General features: G+C 40.2%; 1 protein-coding gene across 2 annotated transcripts in view; it reads left to right on the top strand.

Moving 5' to 3' along the window:
• TRPM3 (transient receptor potential cation channel subfamily M member 3) overlaps nucleotides 1-23,688 on the top strand; it is a 514,687-nt gene that overhangs the window by 476,155 nt on the left and 14,844 nt on the right. For both annotated transcript variants that reach the window (XM_075597955.1, XM_075597963.1), the window contains 3 exons: nucleotides 14,490-14,640; nucleotides 17,569-17,768; nucleotides 21,358-21,490. In XM_075597955.1, the coding sequence (XP_075454070.1) occupies nucleotides 14,490-14,640; nucleotides 17,569-17,768; nucleotides 21,358-21,490 (484 nt within the window). The remainder of the gene's footprint in view (nucleotides 1-14,489; nucleotides 14,641-17,568; nucleotides 17,769-21,357; nucleotides 21,491-23,688) is intronic.

The following is a 23,688-nucleotide window of genomic DNA, read 5'->3' as shown; positions in this document are numbered from 1 at the left end:
TTTGGAAGGAAGTGAGCATAGTGTACTTTATTTTTATGACAGGGAGTAAAAGCAGGAAGTCAGAGTGCTGAGACATGAAAAACAGTAGCATTTTGTTAAGGCATCTCTGTGGTTTATTAGTAAAGCACAGATGCATTCAATGTAGCATCCCCTACCTGTCCTGCTGAGTAGAAATGGAAAATGTATGCAAAAAAATTGAATCTGCCGCAGATTGGTCTAAAAAAGGCGGATTCATTTTTGTTTGTTTTTCTATCACTGTGGCAGCACACTTTTGAGCTCCTCACTTTCCTCACTGGACACAACTGTAGCCCTCTCCCCCTGGCTTACTTTAAGAGCAGACCACTTCCTGGTTACCAGTTTAATGTGCTTTGTACATAAAAGAGCACACACGACAGTGGCGTAACTGTATTTTTTGTGCTGCACTTTGAAAGGACCCCCATAAGAAAAAACACAAAATAAATGTAGCTTCTACTGGGGTCTCCATGTCAGCGACCTTGCGTGCACCTCCCCACCCCCCTCTCAGACACCTCGCTCTCATCCTAACAGTCCCCACTTCCCATCCTCACCCGCTCATCCTCCCACTCACCCCCTCCCCCTTACTGTCCCCTTCGCTTCCCCTGCCTCACTCCCTTTCTTACTCTTCTCCCTCTCCCCCAGCTCTCTCTATCCCCTCTCACTCACACCCCCCCTCGTCTCTCCCTCACACAACCCCTCTCCTCACTCAATTCCCACACACACACTCAATCCTCCCTCCACACACACTCAATTCTCCCCACACACACTAAACCCCCCCACACACATACAAAATTCCCACCCTCCCACACACTCAATCCACCCACACACACACACACACTCATATACACACACTCAATCCCCCTCCACACACATAGTTCATCCCCCCACACTCTCAATTGTCCCACACACCCAATTCCTCCCACAACACACATCAAATCCGATGGTAGATTTCACAAAATCTGGGCGAACTGGTCTTATGTGGAATTCGGATGTATCCAGCCTGATTTTTTTTATTTTTTTACTGCCCGTTGCACCTTGGGATTTCCATGTGCAGACAGGTTTTGCTGCTGAGAGAAGGGCATTATTCTAAGTCTTTGGTATTATTTGTGTGTGTTCTTAATGTTTTTACAGTGTATAATGGGTTCCAGCTGTGTTTTCAGTGAAAACCCACAATATAAAAACACTTTCCATTGCTGGACAAACCTTACAGCTCATTCAAGTTACTGTAAGGTCTCTTGCAATGTACAGTATGACAATGTCTTATGGCAGCGTTTCCCAAATGGTGGGTCGCGACCCGGCACCGGGCCACGGATCCCAAATTGCCGGGTCGCGGTGTCGTCCGCCCCCCATCCCTCCCCCGCTCCCTACCCCCCCCCCCCCGCCCCCAAAAGCCCCCTTAATCCCCGCCCCCTACCCCCCCCCCCCCCCCCCCGCCCCCTGCCCCCTGCCCCCCACTCCCAACGTGGGACGGAGGGGGAAGTACCAGCTCCTACTGCGGCCCGCTTCCCCCCGGAAATTAGAATGCAGAAAAGATTAAAGGAGACAAGAGATACTGTATACTACAAACACATTCTGCTAGTGGCTAGAAGACAAATTATATGGATGGAAGGAAGTCTTGTACACTTAGGGAGTTATTCATTTGCAATGACTAACATACAGAAAAACAGTGTGAGCTGCTGCTAAGCAAGATATTGTAGTGTATACAGTGAATAGTAAAAAGTATGATCCAAAAAAAAGCAACAGTTGTCATGTTCTAACCTACTGCATGATATATCTTTTCTATTTTTCACACTTCTTAACTACTTGACAACAAAACAATGCAGATGATTTCCAGCTAATTTTGGTTTGTAATTAACTTAGAAATCTCCTCTTTTTTTCTTTGAACTTGGGTTTTATTATGATGTTATTTTTATTGTGACTTCTTAGTCTTTGTGTAAAAGTTATTTTGCTATATACATTTTAAATGATCACTATCAAATAACGAGCAACAATGTTTGGTCTTCTACAAGCAGCCGTTTATTGATAGTAGTAAGTCTTCTTTGCCAAAGATTTTCCCAATTAATGATGGTAGAAAGTTGTTGGGAAATATTGCAATACAGATTTAGACGAGAATAACCAATGCAGTGAGTCTTTTTGAAAAAGGCTGGTTTTAGATGAGCAAAATTACCATGCCTCTATTGTGGAACAGAATATGGTGCTGCTCCATTTATTGTTCTATCGCACATTACAGATTTATGCTATGGGTGTAGTGGTAAAATGGGGGTATTACAGTATAATAGAAATGTAATGAAATCGTGATTATTGATATGTAAAAAATCAGCATTATAACATTGCAATTACATTTAATATCGGAAATACAGAATTTCCTTATTAAAATTTGTGAGAATTGCAGTAAAAAGTCTGTCACTACAGACGTACTGTGTAGGAGAAACTAGTGCAGAAATTCACTAGTTTTGGACTTCAGGCAGCATCTTTTAAAGCTGCAGTTCAATCAATATCCTACATGTGTATTTTGTTTTTTTTAATAAATCAGTTCTGCACTATGAAAAAAAATACTTTTAACATTTAAAAAAAAAAAAACAATCTTAAAGAATGTTTTATTGTATTCTAATGTAACAGGCATTTTTGTTCCTATAGCAACCATAGACAAAGTCACATCCCCTTCTGAAACAGCATCACCTTTTTGAGCCCTGCCCTCTCTAGCAATGAACCAATTGAATCTAGTGCCTGCCTGGTCACATGATCTTCCTCACAGAACTTGGCTGTCAATGCAGCAGAAGATTACCCAAGATGCATTTAGTGAACCCCCAGCTGAATTTCAGCAATCGATAACAGGAGAACAGATCGATCAGCAACTTGGCTAATCACTTGTCAGTGTGTAGATTGTATTGATGCACATATTGAATTGATTTTTTTTTTTAAACGACAGCTTGAACTGCAGCTTTTAGTATTAAAGCATCCAAATTGAGAGGGAAATCTATTCCATCAGTCACTATGTATCTCTCTTTTGTTGGCAGCATGCACGCATACAACAACTGTGATGTATTTACTAATACAATTGTATTTTTCTTATTATATTTTCATGGCCCCCTCAGTTAAAGGATAGCGCTCACCCCCCCCCCCCCCCACCCACCCCAAGTCTAAAACTTGAACTTCCAAGTAGAAATCCCAGCCAGTATTTGTTGACTGCATCTATTGTATGTGTGCATGGATGTGCCCCCTCCCAACACCCTCCCAACGCTCTCTCCCTGTGCATCCTTGCCTCTTTTCTTCATACCTGTGCATTCTATCTCTATTATCATAATCTTCAGCACTTGTCGATTTCAATGCTGGATGATGGTTTCCCCAATAATCTTTCAGGTATGTGCGGTTGCACATTTGTAATTATCAGTTTCAAATCACTTTGCTGAGATCCATATGAAGATCTTCATACTTGCTGCAGCAAATGCTGTGATTCGTAGCTGGATGCCTTCTGGATTTGTGGCAAAAATGACACAAGTACAGTACAGTATTCACTTTTTATTTTGATTCCTTTTTCTTGCCAATTCAATGCCTTGAACAATTCTTTATACAGTATGTTGCTATCAAAAGCTTGAGTGTGACATGGTGCCCCTCTGTCCCACAACTTTGCTGATCCTTATAAAAGAAATAAGTCAAAACCAATGTGGCTAAATAAAAAGGTAGGGGAGGAAATGGACAAGAAGAGGAAGGCGTTTAGATTCTTTAAGTCAGAAGGGACAGAGACATCGTATCAGAATTATAAGGAATGTAACAAAAATTGCAAAAGGGCAATTAAATTAGCAAAAATGGATAATGAAAAAAGGATTGCAATAGAAAGTAAGGTCAACCCTTTAAAGTTCTTTAAGTACCTTAATAACAAAAAAAATGAGAAAAGAAAATATAGGACCCTTTCCGTGTGAGATGGGTAGGCAGATAATTGGAGATAATTAAAAGCTGAGGTATTAAACAAATTCTTTGCCCCTGTGTTTACCAGGGAAGAATCAGGTTCAATAGTAGCGCCACAGGAGGAAGCCACAACCTCCATATTAATGAACAATTGGTTAACTGAGGAAGAAGTTCATAAGCGACTTGAAAAAATGAAAGTTAATAAGGCACCTGGCCCCGATGGCATACATCCAAGAGTTCTCAAGGAGTTAAGCTCAGTAATAGCCAAACCATTATATTTAATATTCAAGGATTCCATTTCCACAGGCTCAGTACCACAAGATTGGCGTAAAGCAGATGTGGTGCCTATATTTAAAAAGGGAGCTAGATCACAACCAGGAAATTACAGACCTGTAAGCCTGACTTCAATAGTAGGGAAACTACTTGAAAGTTTAATACGGGATAATATTCAGGAATGCCTAATGGAAAACAAAATTATTAGTAATAGTCAGCATGGATTTATGAAGGATAGATCTTGCCAAACTAACCTTATTTGTTTCTTTGAGGAGGTAAGTTGGAATTTAGACCAGGGTAATGCAGTTGATGTGGTCTACTTAGATTTTGCAGAGGCTCTTGATACGGTTTCACACAAGAGGTTGGTGTACAAAATAAAGAAAATTGGACCCAGTAATAATATATGCACCTGGATTGAAAACTGGTTAAAGGACAGACAACAGAGGGTTGTCATAAATGGAACTTTTTCAGGTTGGGCTAAAGTCGTGAGTGGAGTACCTCGGGGATCGGTACTGGGACTCGTGCTTTTTAACTTGTTTATTAATGACCTTGAACTTGGGATCGAGAGCAAAGTCTCCATCTTTGCTGATGATACTAAATTGTGTAAGGTAATAGAATCAGAGCAGGATGTAATTTCTCTTCAGAAGGACTTGGAGAGACTGGAAACGTGGGCAGGTAAATGGCAGATGAGGTTTAATACAGATAAATGTAAGGTTATGCATTTGGGATGCAAGAATAAAAAGGCGACTTACAAATTAAATGGAGATATATTGGGGGAATCCTTGATGGAGAAGGATTTAGGAGTGCTTGTAGACAGCAGGCTTAGCAATAGTGCCCAATGTCATGCAGTAGCTGCAAAGGCAAACATGATCTTATCTTGCATCAAACGGGCAATGGATGGAAGGGAAGTAAACATAATTATGCCCCTTTACAAAGCATTAGTAAGACCACACCTTGAATATGGAGTACAATTTTGGGCACCAATCCTAAGAAAGGACATTATGGAACTAGAGAGAGTGCAGAGAAGAGCCACCAAATTAATAAAGGGGATGGACAATCTAACTTATGAGGAGAGGCTAGCTAAATTAGATTTATTTACATTAGAATAGAGTCGTCTAAGAGGGGATATGATAACTATATACAGTACAAATATATTTGGGGACAATACAAGGAGCTTTCAAAAGAACTATTCATCCCACGGGCAGTACAAAGGACTCGGGGCCATCCCTTAAGGTTGGAGGAAAGGAAATTTCACCAGTAACAAAGGAAAGGGTTCTTTACAGTAAGGGCAGTTAAAATGTGGAATTCTTTACCCATGTAGACTGTGATGGCAGATACAATAGATTTGTTCAAAAAAAGGTTGGACATCTTTTTAGATGGGAAAGGTATACAGGGATATACCAAATAAGTATACATGGGAAGGATGTTGATCCAGGGATTAATCCGATTGCCAATTCTTGGAGTAAGAAAGGAATTTATTTTTCCCCTTAATGGGGTTTTTTGTTTGCCTTCCTCTGGATCAATAAGTAAGTATAGATATAGGATAAAGTATCTGTTGTCTAAATTTAGCATAGGTTGAACATGATGGACCTACGTCTTTTTTCAACCTCATCTACTATGGAACTATGTAACTATGTAATTATATCTTGCTTGTATATTCATAAATGTTCCTCAGGCCGCACTCATGGTGGGGGCATTGCTGTGTGCGCACGCTTGTGTGCACCCGTACTTTCGGGACTCTTACCTGATTTCCTATTGCAGTTCCTCAAGTGCCCACTGCCCTTAGTGGCGCTGTAGCGCGTCGACGCTGCTACATTTTGGCCCGACAAGTTAATTTGTGATTTCGGGCTGCAGTCATGTGACGTCAGTGTCACGTGAGCTGGTTCAGCCAATGAGGGTGAACCAGCTGAACCAGCTTTGTGACGCGTCCGTGACGCGTTCACCATGCCCCCGATTGCCTCCCCAAAGTACTGCAGCCTAGTGCACACATCGCTGGGGCTGCAGGAGTGTTCTCGGTCCCGTGCGCCCGTGCCGCCACCATGAGCGCGGCCTTAGAATATCAATGTACTTTTTCTTCAACATATTTATTTCTTAAAGCGGCAATCCAAGTGGGATTGAAGTAGACGGTCTCCGACGCTGAACACCATTAATTTCAGCTCTGGGGACCCCTGCTTCCCGAGATACCTCCGTAGGGGGTATCGTAGCTACTCCGACTCACTAGCTGGGGCTTATGTAATGGCGGTGTTTCAAAGCTCCCACATCCTGCACGCCAATAAGAAGCCATGATGTCATCTGGTGCGACTTCCCATTGGCCCACATTACACGGGAGCTTTCTACTTTGCCCAGATACCGGCACCCCCTTCGGAGGTAATTATCTCAGGAAGCAGAGGGTTCCCAGAGCTGAACATAATGGGGTTCAGCTCCGGAGACCTCATGCTTCAAAGCTATGTAAAACAATAAAAAATTAAGTTCCTGCTTAAATTGCTCCTTTAATGCATTCAAAACGGCTTAGGTCTAGAATCAAATGCTGTTTCGTAACCTATGAGTCCTAAGATCAGTGGTACATTGTATTCATTACTTTGAGAAATCACTTCTTTTCCACATTCAATATGTTATAAGCACTGTGGTTATTCTTTAGGCAAAGTCTATGATCTGTTGCATCCGATTAGTGAGTATCATTCGTAAACATCTTGTAAGTGATTGGAAATAGACTGATGGGTCTTTAGTTCCTGAGGTCTTCTTTATCTCCTATCTTGTGGATGAAGAATATTCCTGTTCTTCAAGTAATATGTAAAGAGCTCTGTGGGGCTTTTCTTTACTTCTTCCCAAGCTTCCTTGCATTAATATGTAATTTGCAGCAAACTAATCACCGATCAATTCTTGTATCAATTAATGATATCTTTCATATTTGGGGCTTGAGCTCTTATTTGCCATATCAGCTTCAGCTGCATGTTAGGAAAGTACCTTTGTAGCTTTTAGAGCATGTTAGAACCTGCCAGCGCAAGAGCCAATATCAGTGGCAGATTTCCCATTATGCCCGGGCCTAGGGCGACAAAAAAGTCTGCCCCATATACATTTGCCGCGTTATTGGGTCAATCGGGCCTAATGGGAAGGCACTTAGCTGTGGCACGCGCCTCCTTGCTGCCGCCCTCCTCCTTTCGAATTGCAGTGTCAATGTGATCTCACCCGGCGTCAAATGACGTCATGACGTCACGTTACCATGGCAACAAGATGCCGTTCGACGTCATGTTGGTGACGTCATTTGACGCTGCAATTCAGAAGGCATCTCCAGTGGTGGCCGCCAGAGCTAAGTGCCAAAGGGTTTTCAAATTCGCCGCTGGCCACTATACATTTTCTTGAACGCCTGTTGCTGCCTTCCTGCCACCTTAAGGCAGGGTTTGAGAGAAGGATATATATGTAATTGTCATTATCTTCAGCCCTTGTCGACTAACTTCTGTATGATGGCCTAATATAGAAATATATATATATATATATATATATATATATATATATATATATATATAAAATAAAAAATGAATAGACAATACTATTTACTATTCTTTGGCTAACTAAATGCTTTTATTTGTGCGAGCTTTTGAGATACAGTGATCTCTTCTTTTGGTGATGTTACAATTGATAAAGCAAGAAAGGTTCTCTTGTTCCACGTGTGATGCTGTGGCGATACAGATTAATTCTCTTGTTTAGCCCCTGTCCCGTTTCACTTATGTAGTAGCAGCCCCCTGGGCATTTCATGCACATGATGAGGTACACGACATTGCTGGAGGATCAGGTGAACCTTCGTCAGATTTTGTACTCAAGATTATAAGAGACAGTCCTGTTGGTAAACATTTCTCTGACTCTGGCGATAACATGAACGATCTGAAGGTGGCCATACACAAAGTTAATCTTAGAACACCGAAAGAGAGATGGTTGCATGAATACAAATTTATGCAACTGTTTGGGACAGTTAGCGGGGGCCTAAACCGAGACCGCAGCTTCATGAGTCACTACCCTCACACAAGAGAACTCTCTTCCCATGAGTGCTAAAGGCCATGTCTATACATACTGCGCTATATGAATGCACACACAGCTGTCTCTTACACATACATATGTACAATGTAATTATTTCCCTATATACCAATAGGGACCACACAGTATCTACACACATTAATAGTAATGAAACACACACTTACATTTCTACAACTTCCCACACCATTGGTATACACACCCACACACACCTTTTGTAAAGCACTGTATACACTGTGGGCGCTTTATAAATTTATATTTACACACATACATACACACACATTCATACACTTACATCACTAACATTCAGGAACCATTTAACACCTTATGTCATCAATCACATACTGCACAGGGGGAGGGATAAGCTTCAGTCAGATACATTCAAGGATGCACTGTTTTTAAGTAAAAACCTTTCTTGCTTTATCCATTGTAACACCACCGTAAAAAGAGATCAGTGTATCATGAAAACTCACACAAACAAAAGCATTTCTTTAGCCACAGAACAGTATCCTCTATTAGTTTTTTTTATTATTAAGCTCGGCTAACATGTTACAGATACATCTACATCCATATATATATATATAGATCTATATAGATAGATATGGATATCTACAGTATCTATCAATCTATATATATATATATATTTATGAACAACAAGAAAAGAAAGCGCCCGATCCTAGTGCAGCATGAAAAAATACAATTTAATAAAAATGAATAGAACCAACAAATGCAAACTCACAAACAAATAAAAGGTTAAAGCATGTAATGAGTATACTCATTCGCCAACCGCCCACGATTTGCCTCTGCTTGCACGCCAATCTCTCCGTCCGTGTAGTCCCAGCTCTTCTGAACCGACATCCGGCAGGGGATACAGGGAAAAACAGCCACAATGTGACCCGGAAGTCCTCCACACTTTCAGTATAATCCGGATGTGAAGTCTGTTGTTCGTGACCCCGCAAGGCAAGGGATGATCAGAAATACTTCTCCAATGTCCCACAAGTGTCCGTGGTGAATAGGCAGTGGTAAATGGGTATAAAATATATATATACACACACAGATAGAGTCTGCATACACCTCTAATTTTGGTTATTTACAAGACCATAAGATATACTCTAAATTGAAGAGAATGGTCGGTGTTCTGAGACAAGGATAAATGTAGTACAAACAAGACAAAAAAGTCTCAGAAACGAGCACTCGAAATATCCATTAGAAAAGTAACAAACTTTAATGTCATCAATTATAATATAACATGCTAAAAACCAAAACAGGGGTGGGGGGGCGAGACCCTAAATAAACACAACGTGCATATAAATCAAGACTGACAGGATAGGCTTGCTGCACCACCACCCATAGATAAAGGCTGATGCCATAGAATAAATTGTGCAATTTTTCCTAGGTATGCAAGACCAGCCGGTAAGCAATGTGATCAAAAGACCTGAGAAAAACAGAGATCAAGATGCTAATATCGCAACACATATACACCACACATGCCACAGAAAGATATCTAGATATAGATAGATAGATAGATAGATAGATAGATAGATAGATAGATAGATAGATAGATAGATAGATAGATAGATAGATAGATAGATAGATGATAGATAGATAGATAGATAGATAGATAGATAGATAGATAGATAGATAGATAGATAGATAGATAGATAGATCAGGGCACTATTGACTTGCTGAAGCGTTTCCTAGTTACAGTTGCAGACTGCTTCAATACACCTGGCATTGTATACAAAACGAAAGAAGCAGGTACTCCACCACATATTTATGTAGATTTATTCAATGCTTCAGCTCCCGACGGGGTCTTCTTGACAACGGCTCAATTGAGAGATCAAATGTTGAATAAATCTACATCAAGATATGATGGACTGCCAGCTTTTTCTCTTCTTTATATAGTTATAGAGGTTTATATGTATCCCTGTCCATACTCCATCCTCCTTTCCATTTCTCTCGTTCTCCTCTCTTCCCAATATATTTCTCTCTTGCTCTCTATATCACTTTCCTCTACCTCTCCCTCTTCATAGGTTCCCCCCCCCCCCCCTTCCCACCCTCCTCTCCACCCCCCTCTCCTGTCCATGGGCATTCAGCCTCAGGAAAATTAAAGGCTTATTATGATGGGGACTGAAAACTATGTTTAATTATTGACAATTGCCCCCATTTACAGTGGACTCCCAACATCCCATATATATTCTGTGTGTACATGTGAATGAATCACTTTGTAGGAAAGCCTGATAAACTCCCCTGAAATACATTCATCCCTGAAACACTGGAGGCTCATGAAACAGAAAAATGTAATGATTTAGGCCTTCGCAGACACGTGATCCTTACTCACGCAATCAAGTGGTGGCATCTTGCAGAACGGCCTTGAAGTGCCGCACCCCTTCCAGTTAAATGGTAGTCTAAGGGAGAAGTGTCCAAAATGTCCATAACATCTGGCAGTCACAGAAGATAAAAAATAGAGCAAGCATCAATATACCTGTATATTTGGTTTGCTAAGTAAAGTACTGCATGAAGAAGCCCAACATGCCCCTTGCTCTTGCCTATTTATCTCCTTGAACAATAATTGAACAGACTAAACTATGCTCCGAGACAAGCTTTCTCATATTCCTTTTCGTAATATACCTGCTCTTGAAATTCCACCCAGAGTAGCAGGAGAAACTATAAAACATTAGTATTGTTATTAATTTTTGAAAGTTAAATCAATAGTATGTACTAATCTTGACGCAATATTCTTGTTATGCTGACCTAAATCAGCCACTTTTTTAGCAAGTTTTTGTATAGTACGGTCAATTTCCAAAATATAAATGCACAAGTATGGTATCAATCTGTGTCTTATGCCGTTAATCTTCTTGTCTCTTCATTATATTTGTACGTTTGTATCTTCAGATTAAAAATGTATTAAACCAGCAGAAAGGTTAATGATTCAGAATGAATTTGTAAACCGGTATCATTTTTTTGCACTGAAACAAAACTCATACATTTCCTTTTAATATGGTTCTTTCATAAATAATTTATCCTAATTCGGTTGCATTTGTTACAGATAAAAACCTTGTGTATTTGAGAAATGTACAGTTCAAATATGGTATGCTACTTGTCTTACATATTTCTCTTTGTCTTACATACAGTTAATAATGAAGCATGCATTCATGCTGACCTGCTGTGACATTTGGGATAAACATATGACCTGACAGCTTGAAGATCTAGTAACCTCACATCTTCCATTTCAACACATCACTGTAAAATGATATTAAAACAAGCAATCAAATGCATTCTATATATCATTTTACCAAACAAATTACTAATTCTGGTAGTAAAAACACATAACCACATCCATTAAAAATCATTTACATAAAATCAATCCATCAAAAGCCTTAAAATACACCTGTATATTACCATATACCACAACGTGCAAACTCCTATAAATTGACAAACAACTGAAAGTACAGTATTTACATTTATGAAGCTTGTCTTCTAATATCAATTGTTAGTCTAAATAAAAAAGGTATCACCTAATACTGAAGTACTCATTTACTCTGCACTATCGCAACTGGACTAACACGGCTAATTCTACTTAATATATTTATTAACAAATAGAGGGATTACAAACAGAATCCGTCCCCCAACCCCCTGCCTTGTTAAAATAAATCATTTGTCAGTAGGGTTGCCAGGTGTCAGGTATTGAACTGGACTGTCCTGTATTTGGACACTCTGCCCAGTAAAAAAATAAGAGGTACTGTAATACTGGACATGTATGTGTCCAGTATTTTCCTCACCATTGAGTCCAGTATTTTTGGAGAAGCCATCTGGCAACCCTATTTGTCAGAGTTCATGAGGCAAGTTAGGCCAAGGCCTATGATTATGGGGATGAGAAAAATCATCTCCACCGTTTCCTTGCTCAATACTTATATCTACACCATTCTCTTCTAGCAATGCTGTGTTCCTTTTATCTTCCTCTCTCTGCTCTTGCTTCCTGGGCACTATTCCCCTATTAGGCCCTAAGGGGTCCATCATATAAGATCATATAGGATTTTTTTTTGTGCATCAAAAGTAGTTTAAACCTTAATAAAATGTGTCGTATGTATGAAGGCATCATACATGTGAAGCATAATTCGTTGTTCAAAATGAATTTTGACACTTTGCATCATGTTAAATACCTAAATGATGCAATTTGACAATTTATTTGCTTATAACTTGTGTTAATGAATATAAATTATTAATGTAATACTATTTCTGTCAGTCATAGTGTGAAAATAATACATGTTATTAATCTATACAGTTAAACATCCTTACGCTGTCAAATACACTTTTGGTTGATAAATAGCAACTTAATTAAGTGCTAACAATATAGTATAAACAGACGGTTTAGCGTTTACGCCAGGTTCAATTTAGAGGATTTTTTTTACAATTTTAATTCACATTCTTCTTTTTTTGGCACAGACAAACATTTTTTTTTTTAATACAAACTATTAACATTTTTATACCTAGCACAGTCCATTTCTATGCAGCAAAACTAAAATGGCAGGTTAGTAAGTAGGCGCGCACACGCGCAGTTTAAAATGGCATTTCTGTGCACCAAATTTGTGCTTTAAAAAAAAGTCCTCATGATGGCCACCAAAGTATTTGCAGCTGAACCTAGTGGATAAATAAGTGTGATTACTGCTTTATATTAAATAGTATGCTATGAAGACTTCTTATCCTATCTAGAGATTTAAGCCCCATTTACTTGAACTACAATATAAAGGGGACTATTCTAGTAGCTGTGAGTTGTGGAAAGAGCCCTTTCCAATCTGATTGGTATGCCTTGCTATTCTCTGAGCCCTTCTCACATGTCCAATCCGTGTGGAAAAGGCTTTTTTAGACGCGGTTTCAATCCAGCTCTGCAGATCCAGACGGAATGACCAAAAAGGCTCAAACTCCCATTTTTGGACAGCTAGCTGAATTCTAGTAGCTCTGTTCAGTGAAAAAGGCAATACCGCTATTAATAACTCGCATTTTTTCTCTCGCCTCCTTCAAAGTGGCTAGATTGGTATTGTGAGTTCCATCCAGAGCCTGAAGTATGAGTTTTGCTGAGAGAGAATAAACCCTGTAGCTCAGCAAAACCCATGTGTCAGGTTCTGGATGGAGTTAGCACCTCTTCAGGTCATTCCGCTTCAAAAGCAAGGACAATCTGGGTGTTTTGGCTGGTAAACCGTGTGGATGGTCACTGTTTAGAGACGCTGTTTTACCAATGCGATTTGTAATGCAGAATACAGATTTTTGCCAAGTTTAAATACGCTACTTATTACCATTGACATGGACAAATACAAAGGTACTAGAATATCCCCCTAAGAGCGAAGTAAGAAAATAATATCATACAAAAAGGTGTTATTTGCCTATGCTTTAATAACTATATTCCGTGATCTGTTCATTGTGCTGTAAAATTAAATATGTACAGATGTAGCAAACGTTATAGTTCTTGCTAACACAATGTGCTGCGCTAACGCTGGCACTTTAACAGAAAACAATGGTGGAGGAGGTAACGCGTTTATATAACGTGTTATGTTGCACGCTAACAGGGGTAATAATGTCTGCTACATTGTGTATATGGCATCAGTTAAATGAATGGTCAGCCGTAGAGATGCGTAATAAACACAGTGGTGCGCGCCCCCAATGAAACACAAGTCACAAGAACAACAAAACTTTGGGTAAAACAACATTTCTTTTTTCCTTTAGAAAACTTCCCAAGTATAAATGGTGTTATAGACAGAATAACCCAGACAGCAACATTTTCTTCCAAATTAAAGTAGATGTTGATAGCTAAAAAGTAAAACCCCTTCAGCTTCAGACATGTGCTGCAATGTGTTACGTATACTTCTGGCACTGCAGCAGCTAAAATCATCCCTGATAATTAAGACTTCTGAAGTTAGTTTGGACTTGTTACCCTATATACAGAAACATATTGTTGTCTTTGTGGTTGTTACGCCATTTATTTTAAATGTTTCTAAAGAAATCACTGAAATGCCTTTTCCCTCGGTGTGTCTCACATGCATTCAATTCAGGAGGCATTATGATTTGCTGTATGCAGTAAACTGGCATCATATCAGTGATCGACATGTAGTCATACTGTTTGTGACAAGTGCATGAAGACAGCATGAAAGCATTGCCTACCTCGATCTGGGACATCATCCAACAGAAAACCTCTCTCGTTACATACCATTGGGGAGTTCCCTTGGAGAACGGAGTCTCACTCTTGGTTTTTGTCTTTTTATTTCTTTTTGCAGCTCCTTGTGGTTATAATGAGACCAGAGAGGATGGAAAAATAATCCAGCTTCCCGCCTGCAAGATCGGGGCATGGATCGTTCCTGCTATCATGGCCTGCTACCTATTAGTTGCCAATATCCTTCTAGTAAACCTGCTGATAGCTGTGTTTAAGTAAGTCTATTATCATCGCTCTTATAATATCAAATGGAGGAATAATACAGACAGAGCCTGGTTGGAAATGTAATAATAAAGCATGTTTTTTTAGTACAGTGTGTAGACCTAAACCTGAACATTTTGAGTTTGATTCTATAAGGCGTGACTTCTGTATATACACATCCTCTCCTTTCCAGCTAGATACGGATAATTTGCAATCAATGCAGTATGTCTCATATAGCTAAACATATTTAATAAACTACACATTGCTGCTACAAATACTGTACTGCACACAACAGATTTCACTGGCAGTATGAAATCCAGGTTTAACATATGTCTGTGGAGCTGAATAAATTGATTGCACGAGGGTAGAATTTGTACATGTGCTGATGGAGGTTTTAACACTCTTGTGTACACTCTGTAATACACAGCATGTCATCTACACTTGGATCAAATGTCATTTCTGTTTATATTTGCTGCTGTAAATTTAACAAAATTGCCCTCATTAATGTATTTAAGCCTTGTTCTCTTGCAAATTGGTCGAAATGTACTTGCATAGAGGTATATTAATCAGAGTTATCCTACCTCTCAGAGGGGGCTATGCATAAAGCAGAAATAAGTGTTTTTAAGTAAGATAAATGCCTTTCTAGCGCAATATTGCATGCAGCGCAATTCTCAAAGCAGTGTAAACAATGTAGTATCGCGCCTAAAAGGCATTTTTTTCACCAAAACACAGTCAGTGATAAACAACTCCTACGATTGGGCAAAAAAAGGCAAACCCGCCTTTTTTTGGTCAGTCAGCGCAATTCACAAAGCAGTGATAAGTGAATCATACTGTAAAAGCTCTCCATTTCTTTTCACCAGCTAACGGCTGGCACAAAAGAGATCGAGCCATGAATAAAAGCATTGTTTATGTTTTACCACCATAGCAATAAATGGTGAAGCAAACAAAAAAACAGGCCTAAAATAAAAACACATTACATATCAAACTAAACACATTAGAAATGCCAATAAACCAATCGATTAGCACAGTGGGTACATCATGCTCATATTATATGGGCATGATTTAACACTATGGCAGTCAATGGTCAACCTAAAAAATAAACAACCATCAACAATATCCAATGTAATCACCGACATTTTTAAATCGTCTGCGTCACGTGACATGGGACATTTAAATAATGATGAAGATACCAGCATCCCATATCTTGGCCTGGCCATTGTAATCAATGCGGGTCATCTCAGGAGACCCCTGCTTCCGCACACTATTAATAAAAATTACATTAATGCAGCTTCATTACCATAGCGGATAGCCACTATGGTAATTCATTATTTTTCATTGTGATGTGTGTTTTGATACTAGTGTAGATGAGCAGGGGGTCCCCTGAGCTGAACCGCATTGTTTTCAGCCTCGGGGAACCCCTATTTCATGAGATACAGGCCCCGTTATGGGGTGCCGGTACCACCTTGCATGATTTAAATCCCCCGGTCACGTGATGCGGGAGCTTTAAAAGCACAGGGGATACCGGCACACCATAACAGGGCCTGTGTCTCATGAAGTAGGGTGTCCCCGAGGCTGAAACCAATGCGGTTCAGCTCAGGGGACCCCCTGCTCATCTACACTAGTATTAAAATGTATATGTATACTGTACGATCGCCTGTAAGAGCCGTGCATGGAGACGCACGCATGGAGACCCTAACTCTTACAGGCTGCTTTTTTTTCTATCAGTTAGCGTGCTGTAGAATTCACAGCATGATAGCAGGGGGGGGGGGGGAACAGGTCACACAATAGTGCATTTTTGTTACCAGACTTAAAAAAATGCCCTTCACTTCATAGGGAATCCCGCGTTTGGCTTTATTTCTTTAAGACGATTATAAAAATCAGAATCGGACCCAACAGCACTGATTTTATCACTGCTTAGTGAATCGCCCCCAGAGTATCTCTCTTGGCACCACTGTATACACCATGAGTCCTTTCCTTCCCTCACTATAAGCCTCATACTGTACTTTAAATGGTGGTAAACTAGGGTCCGCACCTCACTGCTTGAAAATCAGTCGATTTCCCCCGCATGTGGGCTAAAATCATTACACATGTTGTGATACCTGTGTTCAACACCATTTTAGCCTAGTGAGTTAACCAATGTTCTCTGAAAAGAAGAAAGAAAAAGCATGTCTTAGAGTAGCCTGCAACACATACTGTAAATAGCCATCCCGTTTAGCAAAATATATTCCAATTTTATGCCGTACTAGAACCCACCATGTAACTTATAGACTTCGAAGATAAGGGGCTTGTAACAGGGGACTTATCCCTGTTCAGGTAATGTGCCTCTAATCCAGCAGCGTGGTGGTTAACTGCTGGTAGTCAATTAAGAAAACACCACCTGTCTCCTACTTACACTCTTCTGCTCCTACTTACATCTCAGCACTAATTTCTCGCTATGCACCATCCCGACTCTTGCGTTCTGCTCAAGGATGTCTTCTCTCTACCCCCTTTGTATCTAAAGCCCTCTCCCGCCTTAAACTTTCTCACTTTCTGCCCCGCACCTCTGGAATGCCTTTCCCCTCAATACCCGACTAGCACCCTCTCTATCCACCTTTAAGACCCGTCTTAAGACACACTTGCTTAAAGAAGCATATGAGTAGCACCATGGCTAATACTATTCACGATACATAAAGCTTGCCCCCTGCAGACGCACTTACCTGAATGCCCTCCTACTCTCTCTGTACGTTCTCCCCACCAATTAGATTGGAAGCTCCCAGGAGCAGGGACTCCTCTTCCGAAATGTTACTTTTATGTCTGAAGCACTTATTCCCATGATCTGTTATTTGTTAGTTATATGATTGTAACGTGTAGTACTAATGTGAAGCGCTATGTACACTAATGGCGCTATATAAATAAAGACATACATACATACAAGCCAAGTTCTCTCCTTTCTCTTGTTTCAGCAACACATTCTTTGAAGTGAAATCAATATCGAACCAAGTTTGGAAATTTCAGCGGTACCAGCTGATAATGACATTTCATGAAAGGCCTGTCTTGCCACCTCCTTTGATTATTTTCAGCCATTTCACCATGATATGTAAACACCTTTGCTGTCGCTGGAGGAAGCAGGAAAGTGACCAAGATGAAAGAGACTACGGACTAAGTAAGGCTGTTACTCACTATATTCATATGTACAGCACAAAATCTGGGCAACACATTCACATCCAACAAGAGACTTCAACCAAAACAAGTCCATCAAAATTCATCAAAAGCCTTAGACTGTGAAGCTGCTTCCATGTCCCGTTCATTTAAACAGAGTGTATTCAGTCTTTGAAGTAGGTGAACCTGGTTCAAATCCCAGCGCCATCTCTTCTGTATACTAAAATGTCAAGCTCCTGGGGCAGGTGTGCTTGTGCTTGCAAAATGTACATTGCTGCTCTGTAATACAAAGATATGATATTATTATTAATAAGTTCTGGGGAAGCGACTTTATGATGGCTAAAGCTAGAATAAGAATGAGGGGGTAATTCAAGTCAATAATTAATTATCCCCTCAGAGTAGCTAGAGTCATTTACAACAGCATATTGAATAAGGTCCAAAGAGCACAAACATTTCCTTTTAAAATGTAAAATAGGGCCCGCAACAGAATTCTGGAATACCATTACATAGGCATTATTGGGCCAGGTGCATAGGGTTGTCAGGTGGCTTCTCCAAAAATACTGGACACAATAGTGAAAAGTGCGACATGCTCGAGACACAGACATACACCTCTCTCCACTCTTTGCTCGATAGTGTTTCCTCCTCTCCTTGGCCCCACCATCAAGCTCCTGACACCTCCTCCTGATTGGCTGCATTACCCAGTAGCAGCCAATCAGGATGGAGAAAGCTACCCTGTCCCTTAGCAGCAGCCCTGCTCTCTCCCTGCTCTGGGAAATCGCACAGCCCCCCAAGCCAGTCAGGTCACTATGTCCAGAGAGGTAATACCGGTATACACATACATGTGCAGTATTACCTCTCATTTTTTACTGGACAGTGTGTCCAAATACAGGACAGACCGGTTCAATACTGAACGCAACATTGCAACCCTACGAAGTGCTTCATGACACATTGGGAGCAGGGCTGGTGACAGGAGAGGTGAGTTGATCCCGACTTCCGGTGTTAGCCCCCAGGGTCCTCTTCCGGGCTCTCCCTCTTGCCTACAGTACCCTGGCCCCAACCTCTGCTCCATTGCTTCTGTCGTCCCTTCCAGCTCCCGCACTCAACAAGACTAGCAGTCTGATAATATAAAGACTAATATGTCCACACTTTTTTGTTTTGTTTGTTTCAATCTTTTTTATTGCGTTTACAAGGATGTACACATTTTTACATTTCATTCCTCACCGGCGGTTTCAGACAAATTACCGTTAGTAGTATTCACATCACAAACTGATAATCAACATTTTTCTTCTCTGTGTTTATAATCTAAATACATTGAGTGGTTTGAAATTCTGTATGTGTTTATTTTTCACCTGAGCCCTCGGTTTCATATGCCTTGTACCAGTTTTTGGTTCCTTGTTCAAAGCTTAGAGCAGACAGAAAAGGATAGGGAAAAAAAGAGAAAGGAGGGTATGGAGATAGGTATACAGGGGGAGACTATCTTGAATGGATTATCTTGAATATGTCCACACTTTTATTCATATTATTCTGCAGTTTTGAGATTTGGCTGCAGCTTCATTACTCCAGATGTTATGATTATACAGGCATACCCCGCTTTAAGTACACTCACTTTAAGTACACTCACGAGTAAGTACATGTCGCCCAATAGGCAAAAGGCAGTTCACGCATGCGCCTGTCAGCACGTCCTGAACAGCAACACCGGCTCCCTAACTGTACCGAAGCTGTGCGCAAGCAGAGAGACTATAGAGCATGTTACAAATGTGTTATTTACATCAGTTATGCACGTATATGAAGATTGCAGTACAGTACATGCATCGATAAGTGGAAAAAAGGGAGGGCTTCACTTTAAGTACATTTTCGCTTTACATACATGCTCCGGTCCCATTGCGTATGTTAATGCGGGGTATGCCTGTAATTCAGTGACTGTATCTTTATTCTCAAAAGTTTGAAAACTAAATTTTTTTTTTTTTTACTAAGCAACTATCCATCTTTACACAAATTTCTATTAATAAGATATTCAAAATTGTAATTTGGGTATGCTTGAGTAGTATTTCTATCTGTCCGTCTTTCTCTTTTTTGTGTGCTTATGTTTAGATATGTGGGAACTTACCGAGATTCACAATTCCCAAATCAGCAGAAAAGTAGCTCAAACTTTTGCCACCAAACGTTGTGCAGAAATGGCCTAATTTGTTAAAAACTCGCTACTTTAAAAAAAAATTTTATTTTTACCAGTTAAATTGAAGTTCAAAAGTAAAGGTATTAGAAAACGCAATGTCCATTGACTTTTCAGCGTTAATCGATTTTGCCACAAACTTTCGTATTGAAGAGAACTTCTTCACCGAATTGAAATAGGTGATATTCATCAACTTTGCCTAAGCTCGCACATTTCTGCTTATGATAACAGAAACTGTTGGCATCAGTTATAAACTCTATTTGCTAACATATGCCTAAGAAATACTGATCACTTAAAGCAGGGGGGCGCAGGATTTTCTTGGGGGGGGGGGACGCGGTGGTTGCAGAGGCCCCGCGGTCTTCCCCAAGGCATTTAAATTAAATGTCAGGGACCGCGCGAGGCCTCTGCAACTCAACTTACCGAGATTCAGCCAGCTTCGGGACACGTCTCCATGGCAATGCAGGGTCATGTGATGTCACATGACACCACAACGTCATTTGACGCCACGCTAAGGTAAAAGGGGGCTCGAACACCGGAGGAGAGCAGGCAGGGGGGCGCAGCAACAAAAGTTTGCGCACCCGTGATTTAAAGGATAAGATCTCCCTAAACATTTTCTCTCCTCTTTCCTCCCTCCTCCATCCCCCTCATTACATGTATATGAAACTGTGCTGATTTCAGCTCTGGGGACCCCATGCTTCGCAAGTTACTTACCGGAGAAGGTGTTGTGGGTCCCCCCATCCATGGGAAACAAAATGGAGGTTTACATGCTCTGTCACGTGGGCCAATAGGAAGCCACAACATCATCCACTGCGGCTTCCTATTGGCCCACATGATACATCGGTGAAGTCCAGCGGCTTTTTCTCTGCTAATTATCTCTGGAATCAAAGGGTCCCCAATGCAGAAATGTATGTGGTTCAGCTCTGGAGACGCCCTGCTTAACACCCATGCTGAAAAGGTGTGCTTTTAACTTGCAATGCTCCTTTAAACAGAGAGAAATTAGAGTTGATAGAAATTCTATAATATTGAACCATATATAAATAGATATCATAAGTATGTTATGCAAGTTAGCACAAAACAGCGGTATGAATGACCATAGCCAGCTATCAGTTCATGTTTGCATATGTGCAATGTTTGTATGGCTAAAATAGCTCCAATAAATCTGTAAGGTTGTGGCCTTACAGCTTACGTAGATATGTGGTACATGTTTTGATTGTGTGTATCCAGCTATCTAACGGAGCAGTTGTTACACTATTGCTTTATTGAAAATGTTGACTTATGACTTAAAGCAATAGACAAGAAAGTAACGTGGCAACTAAAAACAGCACCTGCACAAGCAAAGTACACAGTCCACTTCTCAATAGCTTTTTAAAGCTTGTCCATCGATAATAACAATATTCTATCTTTGCTTTGTTCCATAAAATAGAATTATTTATCACAGAAGATGAACTTAAAAAAGTGCACGATTTTGAAGAGCAGTGCATAGAAGAATATTTCAGAGAAAAAGACGACAGATTTAATTCCTCGAACGATGAAAGAATCCGCGTCACCGCAGAAAGGTGAGGATGTTCAAGATATGCATCTTATTTTACCATCTGAAAAAAACGTGTTTAGCAACTGCTGCAAGAAGGGCCCTGTAACACAATGGAAAGGGTGGGACATGAAATCCGGGGATTTGTTACTGCACCGACACACTTTATTCGAGCAAATACCCAGTATGTACCTGGCAGATACCTGGAATGCGCCGCTCCTCACCTCTGACAAGCCCCGTTGCGTTTGCCTTCCCAGCCTGGGTTCATGCCTGGCTGACGGGCGGCTGATCTGTTAAATGATAATGATTAGGATTTAATAGGCTGCAATGCTTCGCGTGTCTACCACATGGCATAAATTCATGAATTGTAATGCAGAATATATATATATACTGTGCAGTATTGCAGCCAGCGGGAATAAAATGCTTCAATCCCTGCATGGAAAATACCTCAATGCACTCGGGCAGAAAACAGTCACAAACCTCAATACACCCGGGTATACCCGAATTCGTGGGACTAGCCGAGCTCGAATAAAGTGTGTCGCCAGTGTAGTTGGAATGTAAGTATGTGTATGTTATCATACAATTGATACAGATGTACTGTAGTGTTACAATCTTTATTTCACCTACAGTACATATAACACAGAATGTTGCAACGTTTCCATAGGTTTTCGCAGACTATCGCACCTTTACGCACCAGTGGGAGCAATAACCCTTGCTACATATGTTTGTTATATACAGCTATTTAATTTCCCAGGTGTATATACAGCTCAACCCCGTTATAACGCGATCCGTTACAACGCGAATCCGCTTATAACGCGATGCAAGCGTGGTTCCCAATTTTCGTATTTATGAATACTTTACAACACGATTATTGGTACCTTAAATACTTTATTGTACAATGCACACAATTGTACATTATTTCTAATGCGATCCGCTTATAGCGCAATGTGATTCTTTGGACCCCAAGCGCAGCGTTATAAGGGAGTTGAGCTGTAGTATTATTGGTATTTTTATGTTAAAGGCTGAAGTTTGTATGTGGGGAGAAAGGATAGCTCCTTTTTTTTTTACTCCAAAGCTGTCTGTTTTAAAACAGCAATCCCCCTTTTTGGAATAAGTTTTTTTTTTTTCCTCCGGGAGCTTAACTGCATGATTTTGATCTCTGGGGACCCCTTGCTTCCTGAGATTTACGTGTTAAAATGAAAGTGAAATCAAATATGGCTGCCGGTGTCACCCAATAGGAAGCAGCGGTGTCATGTGATGACATTGCGGCTTCGTTTCGCCCGTGGGGCTTGGTTGAAGGCCATATTAGTTTCTAAAAATGGACCAGAAGCATCGGCACATCAAAACGTCAATATTTTGGGAACTGTGAGGTACCCGGAGCTCATAATATCCAGGTTCAGTTCCTGAGGATCACCAGTTCTGATTCTGTAAAAAAAAATTATATATATACTGTTTATATATATATATATATATATATATATATATATATATATATATATATATATATATATATATATATATATATATATATATATATATAATGTATGTATATATATATTTTTTTTTTTTTATTGGATGGGGGATCACTGCTCGAATGTACGTGCTTACTGTACTCTGAGACTGTCCCAAGTGATTTAAAAAAATAAATAAATAAAGCATATCACAGAGCCATAGACTTCCCTAGGATTTAATGGTAATATTGGCCTATGGTATTGCTTGTTATATATTCCATGCTATAATAGTACAGACAATGGCCCAAACCCACAAAATAGTGCCACGCTTTGACACGCCGTTACTCCCATTCATATGAATGGGAGTAAAGTCGTTGTAAAGCTTAGCAACCTTTTGTGGATCTGGGCCCATATCTACTGCTTTGCCATAAACCAAAGCTGTGTTTCTGCACTATTGCAACCCTTATACACTGGGCTCTTTATCTCAGGCACAACTTGAGATGTTTCCTCCTCTTCTCTGATTCTCTATCATGCATCAAGTGCCGGTGTGGGTTAACGCACCTGTTCCCATTGACTAGAATGGTTGGGATAGCCCGGACTTGCACTTGATGTGCCCCTAAGATTCAGTTTGCAAATACCATATGGAAATAAATAGGCCAAATCAGTTAATAGTATTAGCAGGTCTAATGGTCATACAGGAAAACAAAAATGTATTCAAGCTATATATTTTCTTAAGAATGCAAATCTAGCGCTTACCCACTATGATATAAAATTA

Source organism: Ascaphus truei, chromosome 1 (genome assembly GCF_040206685.1).
Source record: "Ascaphus truei isolate aAscTru1 chromosome 1, aAscTru1.hap1, whole genome shotgun sequence".
Classification (NCBI taxonomy): Eukaryota; Metazoa; Chordata; class Amphibia; order Anura; family Ascaphidae; genus Ascaphus; species Ascaphus truei.
This window is presented reverse-complemented; position numbering and strand designations above follow the sequence as displayed.